Raw genomic sequence first — 15,575 nt, 5'->3', positions numbered from 1 at the left:
CCTCTCCTTCTCCCAAAAACGTGCAGTTGGTCTTCCCAGCTCCATTTTCTGTCTTGACAAATGGTGATATATGTTAGAGACCTGCTCTAACTTCTGAATTTAACTGTTTTTTTTCTTCTTGCAAATGCTAAATAAATGCTTTCAGGGTGAAATTCTGGAACCCCTGCTTTGAGAGCTGTATTGGTTTCTTCTTTAGTTTGTTAACTAAAGAGATGTTTCTTGTTGCTTAAGTTCCTTCAAAGTGTGTTTTCTTTTAAAGCCAGGAATTCCAGCAAGAATTTGCACTTTGGTTCTTTTTTGCTAATTCAGCTAAAATCTCATGTATTCCTTTTAAACTGCCTAATGACAATGAACCCCTAGATCTCCTATTTTGTGAAGGGTGGCTGTATTGTATCCTTTGAGGCAGCTTGCAAAATTTTTCCATTACTATGTGAGGTGTTTTTAATGAAACATTGGTGGAAGGCCCTTAAGAAGAGCAATGTGCTTTTGCTACTCTATCTGCTCTTGATAAGAATAACATCTTGTGCACAGATTTCTGCTCTAAAATCAGTTCAACAAGGCTCATATATACACATTTGAGGCAATTTTTGTCTTTATGTTCTTCTCCTAGCACCATGAGCTCACGACACTCTGCCAGCCCTGTTGTTTTCACCAGTGCCAGAAGCTCACCTAAAGAAGAGCTTCATTCTGCTACTTCTCCCCAACTCGCACCTTCCTTCTCCTCCTCCTCTTCCTCCTCGTCTGGTCCTAGGACTTTCTACCCTCGCCAGGGTGCTACTAGCAAGTATCTGATTGGATGGAAAAAGCCAGAAGGGACAATAAACTCAGTGGGGTTTATGGATTCAAGAAAGTAAGACTTTTTTTGTTCTCTTGTTTGATCATTTGCTTTAATTGTGAAAGAAGCATTTTGATCTGTGACAGTTCTCTGTAGAGAAGAGCTCAAGACTGTTTAATACAATGCTTCATCTTCTGTAGAACTTAATCTGTAACCTAGTCTTCTTGGAGTACGGTTTAAATATTTGATAGTTGGCTAATCTCATTCCCTGTTAACTTGTAAAAGTTGGGGGTTTTATCATTTCTAGAAAGCTCTGTGGATTTCAGTCCTATGAAAGCTTATCTTTTCTTGGGACTACTTAAAGGTGACTCAGAATGCTACTTGAGAAAATATTAGAAATCCTCTTATTGTAGAGCCTGAGTTTTACTTAAACCTCTCATCCATGTAGTAGTGCCATGCATGTTGTGCATTAACTCTGGCATTCCACTTTGCCTTGTTAAAATTGCTGCCAGTATCCAGTCTAACTGGCTTAAAGCTTAAGGCAAGCCATATCTCAGCATTACAATATGCAAGCAACTCTTTTGGAAGAGAAATTGAGAAACAACTTACTAGTGAAAATGCTGTTAAGTATGATTCAAAAAGCAAGGAGTTCAGAAAGCCCATTTCAAAGTAATTTATTCAAACCTTCTTGACTGTTACTGAGTCAGGCACAGTATCCCTAGATGATACCAATAACTGGCTGTCAAAAGGAAATGGTGAAACTTTGTGATAACTACCTTATAAAAAGCCAATTGAAATATTAAAGAAATTTGGTGATTTGCTGCTTTTGGGCTTACTGAAGACACATTTCTTTAGCTTTGTACAGAATGCATGCTATTTTAATGAATTCAGTCCCTTATTGGGAAAATGTATTACATTAACCTTTGAATTATTTTATTGTATTACTAGTTGATGTTTTTAAACAAGCTTAGTGCTTCCACAGATATCCACTAAGGTGAGTCTCTGCTGTAGCAGTGAAACTTCTTCCATCCTCTGTGCCCTCTACTTAGTTTCTTTCTTTTAAAAACTTGAGGGTGCTATAATTCTTGTTTCATTCATGCCTCCTGCCCCAGGGCTTTGAGACCTGAATGTGTCTGTTCCATTTCATTTAAGACGTCACCAGAGTGATGGCAATGAAATGGCCCACCCTCGGCTGCGGGCGTCCGCAAGAGACCTGCGGGCATCCCCGAAACGAGCCTCCAAGTCCACTGTTGAGGAAGAGCTGAAGAAATTGATAGATCTTGATAGTCCAACACCTGAATCCCAGAAGAATTTTAAGGTACATCAAAAAGAGAGATAGGATCTTTTCTATTCTCACCCATAACAGGAAAATAAAATGTGAGGCATTCCCTGAATTCTCATTGTGGACAGAAAATAATCTCTTTGTAACTGGTTACTGGAGAACTAATTTGGTGAAGAGTTTCATTATTACAGTCTCTGCAATATTATTGCATATTTGTTACATATTTATTACATATATAATAATATTACATATTATTATATATTTGTGTGCAGATTTAAAGAGACTAATATGCCAAATTGCAGAGAACATTTAGTACTGCTGCGTTATGGAAAATCCTGTAGTGTTGTATTACTTATTTTAACTGTTCTTCCCTGACTGCATCATTAGACAGTGACTTACTGGCAGTATTGAAACTCCTTGCAAAAAGCACACTTTTATACCTCACTAATCCTGTTATCCAAAATGATCCCTAAACTTAAGGCTGTATTTTTGCAGAGTAGATAGAATCATTTCCTGATGTGTTTCAAAATACGTTGAATAACATATAAGTGCATGTATTAATTTTTAGAATCCATAATTTGGAAGAGAATGTCTTGATTTCTAGTCTTCATGTACAGCCAGTGCTTGTCATCCAGAGCCCAAACTGTTTCCACAGCAACCATGCAGAAGGGAGAGCTTTAACTTCTTTTTTTTTTGCTAGAAAAACATGAAGTGGCTTAGTAAAGCTTGTTAGTGTGAGTCCCATGCACAGATTATTTAAGATGTTGCTTTTGAGGCCAGAGATAAAAAAAACAACCTTGTCATTGGCAAAATAGCTTTTTCTTAGGTTTGTGGTAGTTGTGAGGGGAACTGGGTCATGGGTGATGTGAACACCTCCTGTTGGTTGTTCTGAGCAAGAGAATCAGTCTCATTCCAACTTATCTTCCCAAGTTTGCTGTTTTTCTGCTGTGGGGTTAGTGAATCAGTTCTTACCCTGATCTTTATTTCCTGGTTCTACTTTTGATAAATTTAAAAGCAATTTTAGCAAGTTAAAAATATTCTGTCACAGCAATAAATTGCATGTTAAAAGTAAAATTGCATTTTAAAAGTAACTTTATTTTGCACACTGTATGACTTAGATTTCATCTTACAGAAAAAGTCTTACAGCATAAAAATTTTTGACACTTTAAAAGAAAAGAAAGAATGATAATGGCCTGCATTAGTTCACTGCACCAAAAATCCTTCTCTGTTCTGTCTGTTGGCTGACCAAGGCTTTATTTGCCAGTAGAATTCATTCTAGGCTGTGATTTTGTGTGTCTTGTCATCTTTGTTTTATCTCCCCAGCCTTCCTTATCTCCTTCCCTACTATTTGGGCATTGTATATTCTCAGACAAGTAACATTTTCTCTTTTCCCTGCTGTGGTACCAGAACTTTTCATTAGCAGGAGTATAAAAAAAGGCAGTTCAGTCTCCATATGCCATAATAACAACTGTGTGCCAGAAGCTGTCATTTCTGTAGTGTTAGTGGTATGTGCAGGTTTGTATTGTGATGGACAAGTCCTGAAGGAGGCAACACCAAGGGGAGGATTTAATAATAGAAAAGTGGCATGAGAAATAGAAAGTTGGCTTCTTTATTTTCTTATCTTCTGATGATAGCAAGGTTTTGGAAGTAATGTTAATAATTCTGATTCTTAATCATAAAACAAACATGTCCAGCAATGTTCTTAAGTTGAAATTTGTAAGAGGTGAGGGGATTGGCAGATTGTCTTCCTGTGTACAACACCAACAGTCCCTCTTCCATGCTCTTCTCCCACCTTGTAGTTTGGGATTTTGGTCATAGGAATAGAATATTGTCTGTTTAAACATTTTTTTTCCCCCCTCTCTCCAAGAAGGGAGGACTATTTTTATGTGCAAATGAGCAGCTCTGTTTTTAATTGCTCTTTTTGTAAAACCCATTTTCTCCTTTTTTTTTTTTTTGTTTAAACTTTCTTACAGAGCAAATGGGGCTTTGTAAAAAATTCTCCATTAAAGCCTTTGGACCAAATTTCAACCAAACTGTAAAGAAACGTTATGCCTTAGAGATAGCTATGTTGCTACAGGTTTCATGGAAACCAGAGTCTGCTGGTGGGAATGGTCATGATAGCAGCTCTCTGGCACTGGCCTGAGAGTGCAAAACTCCTGCCTACCCCAGCATTGCTTTCTCTTGTGTGGAACATGGAGGAAGCTGGGATGATGGTGGGGGTAAGACACAAGCTGTCTTATTCATGGGACTGCTTTTGATTCAAATACTTCTGAAGACCCACAGCAGTGTGTTAGTTGATCAGTAACAAGAGATTTCTAATTAGTTGGCATTTGCTGGTGCTGTGCCTGCAGGAAGGCAGCCAACCCCGGGCAATGGGAGAATTCTGGTTTGGGCAGCATTCAGGCTCTTTTGTATCCATTTCTCTGCTACACATCAGCTCTGGAGTCAACAAGGGCTGCCTGAGATTTCCACTCCAGGAGAAGTTTGAAGGGTGGGTGTTGAAAGTTAAAATGTGAGACAGGCTAAACAAAATCTATATATGTTACCTAGGTATAACCTCCTTAAAAGCCAATTCCTTCAATTCTTTTTCCTGTCCACTCTGAAAAAATGCTATGTTAACACTTGGTTTCTTACTTAAAAAAAGATTTTAAAAATTATTTCAAAAGTGTCTTTATTGATTATTTTTTCTCATTTCTTTTTATTTGTGTTTATGAATGTATAGTCACACACTCTGTCCTGTCAGTCTCCCTTTCCCAGCACTCCTACCACAAGGCGTGCCTTGCAAAGGACTTTGTCAGATGAGAGTATTTACAGTGGTCAAAGGGACCACTTCTTCACCTCGCGGGCCTCGCTCTTGGACCAAGCCATGCCAAATGATGTTCTGTTCACCAGCACCTACCCTTCTCTCCCAAAGTCGCTGCCGTTACGGAGACCATCCTATACTTTGGGAATGAAATCACTACATGGTAAGTGGATTTTCCATTTTTCAACTTTCAGAGGAATCCTTTGTGAATCATCTCGGAGGAAAATGTTTGTTACAGCAGTTGGTAGTTCCGTCTTGATCTTGCTCAGACGAGGAGAGTCCAGTCACATCCTTGAAAATATAAAAAAGAACCATAATTTAATTTTTTTTCCTCACTTCAGTGGTTGTGAGATGGCATGACTGGTCATGCATTTGCATTGTGGAGGGAGCACAGAAATTTGACTCACTGCCTGCAAGTTCCTTTAATTTCTTCTAAGAGTCACCTAGATCAGTTGGACCAATGGACAAATAATGTATGCCTGGTTATCCACCAGAGGGAACTTCAGGTGTCAGTTCCTTAATGAGGGATTATGGGAACAAAATATGATTAGGAAAATGATACAAAAGTGGATAAATACTAGTGGACGTTTGGATATACAGTTACACCAGATACAGCTTTTATTGTGCCAACTGTTCAACTGTTTTTAAATTAATTTCCTTACCCTATTTATTTTACAGCACTTGAATTACTTATTTTAGTCCCACAGTTAACCATAAAATATCACTTGTAAAGTGCTGTCAAGAAGACTCAGCTTTCCCCCATTAGTTTACTGGGAGGTCTCATTATGATTATTTGATGGGTTGTGTGTTGCTGCACGTGAATGTCTCAGTAAGAAACGAAGTTTTCACAGGTTCCCACTGTACTTCATAACTGACTGTGTTCTCCAGAAATAGAGGTAGATCTCAGGGTTCAGAATCTCAGGATTCTGCAGTGTTTTCTGAGAAGTACATATCTGCTCTGATTTATTCATATTTTAGTGTGTTTCAAGAGGAAAATGCAAGGCTATCAATAGATTCAGCTCACTATAGTGGGCCCTAAGTACAGTCTGTATTTAGCTACACAGGATACATTTGACAGTGAGGGATGATGAAGAAATCTATTTTAAATTCTTTTCATCTGACTGTGATCACCAGGCATCAGTTTTCAGTGTTGAACCTGACATTTTCATGAGCTGTTGTGTCTGTTTAACATGTTTCTTGCATAAGAGTTAGGAAACTGAGCTCTTTTCATTTCTGTTTTTTATATGCACTTAAGTAACTTCGCAGACTTGGTTATGCTTGTAACTGGATGGAGGATTTGGCTTCTGAGGGCTTGGGGTCAGAAGATTAATGATGCCACCTGGGTACAAGTGGAAAGCAGTACTTTGTTTCTTTTCATTTAAATGCTGTATTTTCCAAAAAGAAAACTACAAAACCTTCTTTTGCTGTCATGTTCTTTTCCACACTAAACTGATAACTCCTCCTAGCACATAACCTTTCTACCTCTGTCAACAAAACAAGATTTTCCATTTTCTATAAAATGTAGAAGCTGCAAGATAAAAGGACCAGCTATTTGATTGGCACACAAATTGTCTTCCCACACACACTTCACTGAGAAAAGGATTAAGCAAGCTAGATATTTAGTACCACAAGTATTTGTTGGTTCCAGTTATTCAAAATTCTTTAAATTCAAAGATTCCAGAGCACATCAATTTTTTTAAAGAGGAAAAACAGTGGGCTAAAAATGCTTCTATTTACTCATCTGCCTTAACAATCCATCTCACATTTTTAAAACAGTTAGCTTTTCAAATAGTTAAGTTTTCATCTAATTGCATGTATCTTTTCACTAATTGAAAACTTTTCACGTTAACAACCTCCGAAATAACTCTTTTGAGAGCTAAGACAAGAATCCTCAGTGTTAATATTGAGCCAAAATTGCATTTACAAAAAGTAAATACACACATTAAAAAACCCCCAAGATTTCTGAGCAAATAAGTGAATGCTGCGTGGCTTTTCTGGTCACTGTTCCCCAGGCAACAATATGATTTAGCTGAAGTTCTTATGAAATTATTTTAGTTACTGAAGTTATATGGTTATTAGACTATCCAAAAAAAAAAAAAAAAAGGGGGGGGGGGTGGAGGGGAACTAAACAACACAACTCATGATATTTTGGGATTATATCCTGCCTGTCACACTGTCTTTCTGTGCTGTATGATCCAAGCAGACTCTTCACTATAATCTTCTCAGCTTCCTCCCAAGTGCCCAGTCCATCTTCTCACCCATACATCTCTCTCTTCTAATACTGCCTACAAGGTTTTCAAAACTTCTTTACATCCTGACAGAGGGTATGAGAAAGGAAGTTGTTGCTGCTTCCAAGCTTGCACATGTGACCAGGCATTGCATGCACATATTTTGATTGTCCAGCCAGTAAACTGAAATAAAGTAGATAATTCTTGGTTGACAGTTTGGTATTGCCCTAATTAGTGGTGAAAAATCTAAGTGTTTCCTTTCTGTTGTTTGAATTTGCACAAAAATTGCAGGCATTTTGAATCCTTCTTTCAAGCTTGCCGATGGTTTTTTTTTTCCATAGTGAGCCATGTAACACCTTTCGGGTGGGTGTGGCTATTTTTTAGTAAAGATCTGAAGGTTTCACTGAGCTCCTCAGAGATGTGCAATGCTCTGGAAGTAATTTTAAAGGTTTTCTTCTTCTGATTCATCTTGGTTGGCTTAAGTCGGCTCCCATTGGTTTACAAGATTGTAAAGAGGAAGGAAAAACAACCCACGGTTTTGTGTTGGGGTTTTTTTTTTTGGTTGGTTGGTTTTTGGGTTTTGTTTTGTTTCATTTTCAGAAGCAAATAGATGCCAGGGGTTGTAGAAGCCAGCAAGCGGCAGAGCCCTCTAAAGTATCTTCAGCTTGTGCAGAGGCAGGAATTGTTGGGTGGAAGAGTATTTCCCCTAGGGCCAGTGCTAGGGAATCAGAGATTGGCTTTTGAAGCACTCAGCTGCAAAAGTTACGGCAAGTTAGAAAGGAGCTGAATGTGCTGCCTTTAGAAAACTACTTTGTAAAGGGCTGTATCTGGTCAACTGCAGTTGAACAAACATTCTTCTGAATTTTGGTTTCAAAAGTGCTATGCCGGAAAAGCTAAGAATAGGGTATGCAATCGTATTAAGAAAGGAATTTTCAGGTGTTTTTATGGAGTTTATAATCTATTCTGCATTGCTCCAGGAGAGTTTTCTGCCTCAGACAGCTCCCTCACAGATATCCAGGAGCAAAGACGGCAGCCCATGCCAGACCCTGGTCTTATGCCATTGCCTGATTCTGCCTCTGATCTGGACTGGTCAAACTTGGTAGATGCTGCCAAAGCTTTTGAAGGTAAGTTTTAAGAATATAATACTTAGGAAGCTGGTCTTTGCACACTTCATTAAGGACTGTGGGTTTTGTGGTTGTTTGGGTTTATTTTAATCCTTACTTTTAGTTTTGTTGTTCTCAATTTTCTACTTAGTCTGACGCTTAAGTTCATTTAAAATACTAACTCAAGTAATAAGAGCCTGAAACTTTGTATGTAATATTCAGATACCATTTCTTCATACTGGAATTCCTCGGTACTATGGTTTGGCCAAATCTTTGTGAAACTGGCCACTTTACATTTAATGTAAAGCAGTTAAAGACAACTGGTGTGGGAAAGGCATTCAGCACAAAAGTACAAAAATAAAGTCATATGGTTGGGGAAAAGCACTCTAATGGTTGCTTGCTTACTGCAGTAGCGAGAAGTACATGTAGTGCAGCTGAAGTTTGCTACCAGGATAACTTGGGAAATACACCTTGTTGGTAAATACTTTTTAATTGCCTCTGCATACCCCAAAGATGTAGATTTGCATGTAAGTGTTGTTTCATCCTGGCATTTTCCATCTCCATGACACTTGGTAAGCTGGAGAACTGTGAACTGTCTAGATACATTTGAACTTGAAATGAAATGCTGTTTAGACGAAAGAGAATTTGTTACTGGAATCCAAGGTGTGTGAAACAGAAGTGCCCATTCCTAATGTCTGTATAAATGCTATCCCACCTTCATGGAAATGTTTTTTAACTGATCTTGAATCTTTTAGACCTTATTCAGTGTGGTTGGAGAAGGCTATGAAGTAATTTGATTTCTTGGCTGTTCTCTGGTAGTAGCCTTATATATCACTAGGACAGTGCGTGTCTCTATGAGTGTTCAGGATGTACTTGTGTCCTCTGCTCTGTTGCCACAGGAGTTGTAGGAGCAGCTTGGCTCATATTTCTGCTGTGCAGTCTTGGAATGGTATTCAAAGTAAGACATGGTCCTCAAGACGAAATGATTTTGTAGTGATGGTTTTTTCATCACCACATATGGGTGAAACTCAGGTTTTAACACATTTCTCTGTGGTTGGCAGTTTCTCTTTAAAGGATCCCCTGGTTTTTGGTGAGATTTATTTGACTGTCCTCATTAACCTGAATCCCTCACTTGGTAGGCCCCAGACTCACTTGTTTTTCTCTTTAGAAGTGTGAACACAGTCACTGTGGTCAAGATAACAAACTGACAGCTCAGATGAAGAAAAGCTGGAGTAATGTGTTAGCTGGCAGCTTCATCTCACTACTATAAAAATACATTCAAATTTGACTTGGAGAAGGATCTCAATATAATTCCATTGGTCTTTGGTTGTCTGGTCTCAGTATAATCCCAGTCTCTAGTCTCTGACAGGTGCCAGTAGGGATTGACACATACCAAGGATCCTAAATCCTGATTTGTGATTCTGAACACCTCCTCTACACCACTGATTCATGTCCTCAGCACAAGCCTCTGAAGTTACAAATTGTGATATCTGTACCAGCTGAAAGAAAAACTGCCTGGATCACTGAGCTACCCCAAGCTGTACTATAAAAATTTGGCAAACAGAAAAAGACAATACTCTTCTGTTTCCAGTGAGAGCCCAACAGCTGCTGAGATTAATTTATTAAGCTTAAAGTCTTTATATTGCTGTTTGTCACATTACACATGACAGTGATTTAGAGATCTGTAAGAACATTTGAACAGTTAAAGAACAAAGCAGGGAAGTTTCATATTTCTATGTGAAAACATTTTACAAAGCATAAGGAAAAAATTTCAGGTTCTGAAAAATGACATTGGTCAAATTGCACACATGAACTTCTCTTTCTTCAAGATAAAAGCATTCAAAGGAAGCTAAATATATCTACTAAGTTATTGGGTGGTATCATAGAGTTGAACCCAGGAAGATCTGCCCAGTGCTGCTTGTGCCAGAGCCAGTACTTCCTGAATCCAGTACAGTGGAAACCCTGGTGCAAACACTTGCACTGCTAGTTTGCTTCTGTCAAGTGGACATAAGTATGTCAGATCATCACTTTACCTTGCTTGAAACAGACTGAAATTGCTGAGATGCTGCAGCGTAGCTGTTGTGCTCTGCATGAACAAATAATCATTACTGCTGCCATTGTTTTTCTCCATATGTTTGCCTTCTCAGTTCAGCGAGCTTCATTTTTTGCTGCTGCTGATGAAAATCACAGACCTGTGAGCGCTGCTTCCAGCAGTGATCAGGCTGAGGACCAGCTTACTGCACAGATAAAGCCTTATACAGGGTAAGTGAATACACCAGATGTGCAGGCTTTCCCAGCTACAAACTAAGGAAGAGAGCAGGGATGTCTTTATTTGGAAGCCATCTCCAGGCTTGATGCAATAACTCTTCACAAGTTCTCATTAAGATGGAATTAGGAGGTAAAAATTAAAGAATTGTAAATCTACTTAAACCTTTTTGCAGGTTTTTTTCTTGTCTGAGATGTTCCTGAACAAAGCAATGGTAATTCAAGGCATATACAGTGAATTCAAGTAAAAAGAACTCAAGTGATGGGATGACCCCAAGTAATCATGAATTTAATTTGCTCTGTTGTTTAATGTGCTGCATGTGTTCCACGTACTCTTTATGTTAATTTTGTCACCTCTTGGTGCACACAAATGCATACCTTCATAAAGCCACTTGGTATAGACAAAGCTCCTAGCTACCCCGTGTGAAAATAGTAAATCATATTGATGCCTATTCTTGTTTCCTGCTTTCAACAGTAAAGAATCTCCTCCAACTCTCGCCTCTAAAGTGGACCAACTGGAAGGTTTGCTGAAGATGCTGCAAGAAGATTTAAGGAAGGTAAGCATTTCATCTACAGAAGGATTTGTAAGACGCGTATTTAGTGCTTGGTGGTGCTAATAAGTGTGTAATCCTGCTTTGCCATGCCTGAGCCTGTGACAGTCTCATCCTTGTGTGAGAAAAAGACATTTCTTTGCTACTTTTCTCAGGCTTCTAATTATGCACGGCTGGGATGGGGTGTCTGAATTTGTAGGCGTTTGATTCCTCTGCTTAAATTAGGAGGGTGATTCACAGTACCTCCACTCTTAATTCAGGTGACACTGCAAAAGGCTTGAAGTTAGTCCATAAGAATGTATCCTGCTGATGAAAAGTTGACAGTGTTATCTAAACCTGTAATTTCTGCTGTGGAAACTTCCTGTATTGTTTTAATGCCTACTTGGTCCAAGAAGGATCTGCTGTAGGGAGATGAAATCTCTTAGTTGGGAAAGTATTTGCAGGAAGATTCTCTGCCCTTAGTTAACCATCAGCACTTGTACACACAGAACAGGTCATGCCCAATTTTATGGGACCACCTGGGGAGCCAGCTTCTGTACTGGGACCTAATACAGAGAAATCCTGTTCATGCAAGCAAAATCACTGATGTCCCTTGGACATAAACCTGCATGTTACTGCACATAAAATAATTTAAAAAAAAAGAGACAGATGCTCTCGTAGGAGATTCCTACTGCTCTAGATAGATAGGAGGCATGACCTAAAATTACCACTAAGATCTTTATTTTTCCTTATGCCTAAGGAAAAAGAGGACAAGGCCAGCCTTCAGGCTGAAGTGCAACATTTGCGGGAAGACAACTTGAGGTTACAGGAGGAATCTCAGAATGCAACCGAAAAGCTGAAGAAATTCACCGAGTGGGTTTTCAACACAATTGATATGAACTGAGAATGGTGTATGAGGAAGGAAACTATCTGTTATGAATATTATTACTGGGACTTAAGCTTTAATGCCACCTTAATTATGACATGTGAAAGTATAGTCAGAGCAATTCCCTGTTCTTCATCCTCCAATAACCCTTTTTTGCATCTCTGCGCGCACTCAGAACAATTGCAGATCAACAATCAATGTCTGCCTTTTGTAGAAAAAACAAAGTAAATAATTTTAAAAGGTAAAATAAAATAAAAAAATAAAAGTTTAACTGCTAAAATGTGAATGTCTATTTTTTGCACATTGTCTCTTTATCTGTTATGTACAAAATGATTTGGAGGCCAGGATCAGGCTTGCTGTTCCATCTGCCTCTGTTTCCATTAACTCCTTTCTCTGTTTCAGGTAATCTGCTTTTCCTTGCAGCTTTGGCGAATATTATGACATCTAGGAAATTAGAAAGAAATGTTTACTTTACTGCTCTTCTAACATTGTTTTCTGAAGTATGCCACAGACAAGGGGATGTAATGCAATGTTTTAGGTGTCTCCTTAGCAATTTGCGCTTGGTAACTAGTGCTACCTTCCCATACATTGCAGAGAGCGCGCGTCCATAGTGTATGGTACAGTACAACCAGCATCACAGCTTAGAGAGAGACTAGAGAGGTGAGCCATGGGTGAGGCATATTATCACACATCTATTGCATTAGCATTTCTGGTGGCCGTTGTTTCCTGTGGAAACAATGGCTGCAAGTACCTTTACAAACAGCAAAACTAGGCATGCTGCGGTTCATACCACATCAGGCAGGCTGAGACATAAGCGATCCAGTAACAGTGCTCAGTTAAGTACAGCCCCCTTCCCTTCCAGGGGAGTCTGTTGCTTGCATACGTGCAGGAGACTTAAGCTGAAGTTGTAAAGAGATTAAGCTTTCTTTTCCCCCTCTGAAATGTCACCATGAAAAGACACACAAACCATCACTGTGTACCTGCCCTCCCATTCTGTTTCCCTGGTTTTCTCAAATCACGACAGATTTGAGAAAAGTTTATTCAAGTTGTGTTTTATTGCATGAGAGATCTTACAGATCCTTTATTATGGAAGATAGAGGAATATGTAAAGGGAAATTAGAGAAGTGTATTTTTCAAAGCACCGGGACAGGATTGGAGCTCTGAAATCCCTAGTCCCCAGTGAAATTGTCTCGCAGGAGATTTCCCAAACTGCTTCATGCCAGCAAAGTTGATTTCTTGTTCTTTGAAGGAACAGCTAACTTGCCACAACGTGTTACCTCTACAGAAAATACCTTTTAGGTGTCAAAATACAGCTTTTAAGCACTGCAGTCTGCACAGGCATTGAACTGTGCAGTGTGCTGAGAAACCTTTTCTACTCCCTTCTGAGGGTATAGTTCCTACCTTAGTAAATATTGCCTTCCATAAAGTGCAGTGTATTTGGGGGTTAATTTCGAGAGCATCCTCTCATTCCCCTTTATCACATTCTCAAATACACAGATTAAAATCACTGGCACAGTCTTGTCACAGACTTCCAAGCTCTCTTCAAATCCCTTTTTCACGCTCTTTAATCTTGCTGCACACAAATACACACTACACTTCAACCTCAAACTTCATTTGTGATGCTAATCCCCATGGAGTTCTTCTCTAATGTTTTGTCATGGAAATGGATCTCTTTGGAACTATTTCTGGAGTGCTTTTGTAAAGGTTTAGAATGTCTTGGGTTTTTTAATGACTTGTATGAAGGAGATTTATATAATGCCTGATATTATTTGTAAATGGGAAATATTGCTAACATCTCTGAGCATCCTGAAGTCTTGCTTTTATTCTCTTTTATTTTTAAGTTTGGTTTTATTTTATTTCAAAAAATATTTTGGGACTTGGGGCAGACTATTTATTAGAGTTTTGCAACAGAGTTCTTCTTGTATGATGCCACTGAAGGCTACTTGTAAAATTCTGACAATAAAACTCATTTTAAAGGTTCTTCTAAACCATTTTCTGATTTTGTTGGATTTGTTAAGATTTTCCAGAGTGTCCATTTCTTCCTGTTTTCTTCTTGTACCACTTTTCTCAGTGCTTATTGATACATGAATTCGCTTCTTTATTAGAGTCCTAATTTTTATCCCTCTGAAGGCCATTACTTGATATGTAAAAAACACTTCATCCTTTGACTTTTTATTTGTATTATTGCACAAATGTATCTTCTTCCCATATTTACAAGTTTGCTACCTTTAACAGTTACTCTGGGCTTCACCAGAGTGATCTAAAGGAGAGGCAGTGGTTTTTTTTGTAATTTATCAGGATTTTAGAACTTAAGAACTTGGACTGAAATGAATTTGGGTGAAAAGCAAACTGTCCTGGCTCATCTGCCCAAGGACCCACAAAGCTTTCAGTGTCTCAGAGCCAAACCTGTGAGCATGCAACATCAGGTTTTAGGCTTGGGAGGGTGGGGCAGATAATCTGTTTTTTGTTTTCCAGATCTCCATGTTTCACTTGGGAGATGACCTTGGAAGTGTTTTGAACAGATGTTTTTTTGGCACACTGGATCAGTATTCTGCACAGCTCAAAAATGTGGAACTAGGTCAGTCTGCGGAAAGTGTCTTCCAGTTGACTAAATAAATCCCTACAAGGCATGTGGGGAAAGAAGATTCATCTCTTTCTAGCAGTGAAGTTACTGGACCAAGAGAGCTCTGAAGCAGCAAGAGCAAATAGAAGCATCTGATGAAAAATTAAGGTTGAATCTTGGAAAGAAAACTAGATGCTGTCTTACCATTTGTAATTGGATCCTGGTAGCTGAGTTGAAGGAGAAAGCTTCCTTCAGGTCAGGAAGTTGCCCTGTCCACATTCATAATGAATTCGTGTTAGAGGTTCCCACCTTCCACCACACACAGCACTAAGTCAGCCTAGACTAGGGCAGGATCCAACTTGCAGGCATCTCCTTGCAGCTGGAGCAGTGACTGGCATCAGAAGAAGGTGGCTGTGGGAGCAGTGTGGGTAGTAAGGGCCATCTTCCTGTTTCACCCATTTCTCCCACAGAGTAATGGTTTATGTTCCTGGAAACAATTTAGTATTCTTTGTCTACATACACAATTTAGTTTACCTGTCTACATTGCAGTGCAAAGGTGCTGTTTCCCCGTGACAGTTTTTTAGATGGCTGGATGTGGCTGGTACAGCAGCAGAAATCTACCTTCCCTCCAAATCCCCCAATCAGGGTGTGGGGATGTCACCACAGAGGGGCTGTAGCTTGCATGATGGATAGTAGTCTTCTCAGAAGTGCTGCTGGGCATGGGTACCAGGTCAGAGGGTGGTAACAGTGTGGTAAGGGGTGAGCTGTGAGACGTGGGAGCAGGGATTGTGAGGGGAGAGGCTGGTGGGAAGCTTGTGGGAGGCTGTGTTCTAACTCGGTGAACAAGTAATGTGAGAGCCTTTTCCCCAGCTCTTCTTACTGAGGGAAAGGTCCCCATAAACTAGGCAGAGCCTGGGAGGATTGACTGGTCTGCTTTTAAAACCTTTATGTAATTCTTCTCTCATCTCTTAGTGCCTTCCTTTGGGCTGACAGCTAATAAATCCTCTTTTTAAGCAGTCGGCTCTCTCCTGGCAGATGGTTCAGCATGGTGTTAGTCCTGTATGTGAGCAACTTGCTTTGATGCAAAACAGGAGGTTGCAGTTTATTGCTGGTATGGCCTCCAAAGCTGAATCCCTGGAG

At 39.4% G+C, this 15,575-nt stretch overlaps 1 protein-coding gene across 7 annotated transcripts in view; it reads left to right on the top strand.

Moving 5' to 3' along the window:
* The window catches only part of SIPA1L1 (signal induced proliferation associated 1 like 1), a 199,477-nt gene extending 185,617 nt beyond the window's left edge, over positions 1 to 13,860 (top strand). For 6 of the 7 annotated variants that reach the window (XM_058842505.1, XM_058842487.1, XM_058842514.1 and 3 more), the window contains 7 exons: positions 611 to 850; positions 1,928 to 2,093; positions 4,780 to 5,023; positions 8,066 to 8,212; positions 10,339 to 10,453; positions 10,932 to 11,013; positions 11,747 to 13,860. In XM_058842505.1, coding sequence (XP_058698488.1) covers positions 611 to 850; positions 1,928 to 2,093; positions 4,780 to 5,023; positions 8,066 to 8,212; positions 10,339 to 10,453; positions 10,932 to 11,013; positions 11,747 to 11,890 — 1,138 coding nt within the window. In that variant the 3' untranslated portion in view covers positions 11,891 to 13,860. The remainder of the gene's footprint in view (positions 1 to 610; positions 851 to 1,927; positions 2,094 to 4,779; positions 5,024 to 8,065; positions 8,213 to 10,338; positions 10,454 to 10,931; positions 11,014 to 11,746) is intronic. The other variant, XM_058842533.1, reaches the window with a different exon arrangement.
* The last annotated feature ends 1,715 nt before the right edge of the window (positions 13,861 to 15,575 follow it).

The sequence above is a fragment of the Poecile atricapillus genome, chromosome 1, assembly GCF_030490865.1.
Source record: "Poecile atricapillus isolate bPoeAtr1 chromosome 1, bPoeAtr1.hap1, whole genome shotgun sequence".
In the NCBI taxonomy this organism is placed as follows: domain Eukaryota; kingdom Metazoa; phylum Chordata; class Aves; order Passeriformes; family Paridae; genus Poecile; species Poecile atricapillus.
This window is presented reverse-complemented; position numbering and strand designations above follow the sequence as displayed.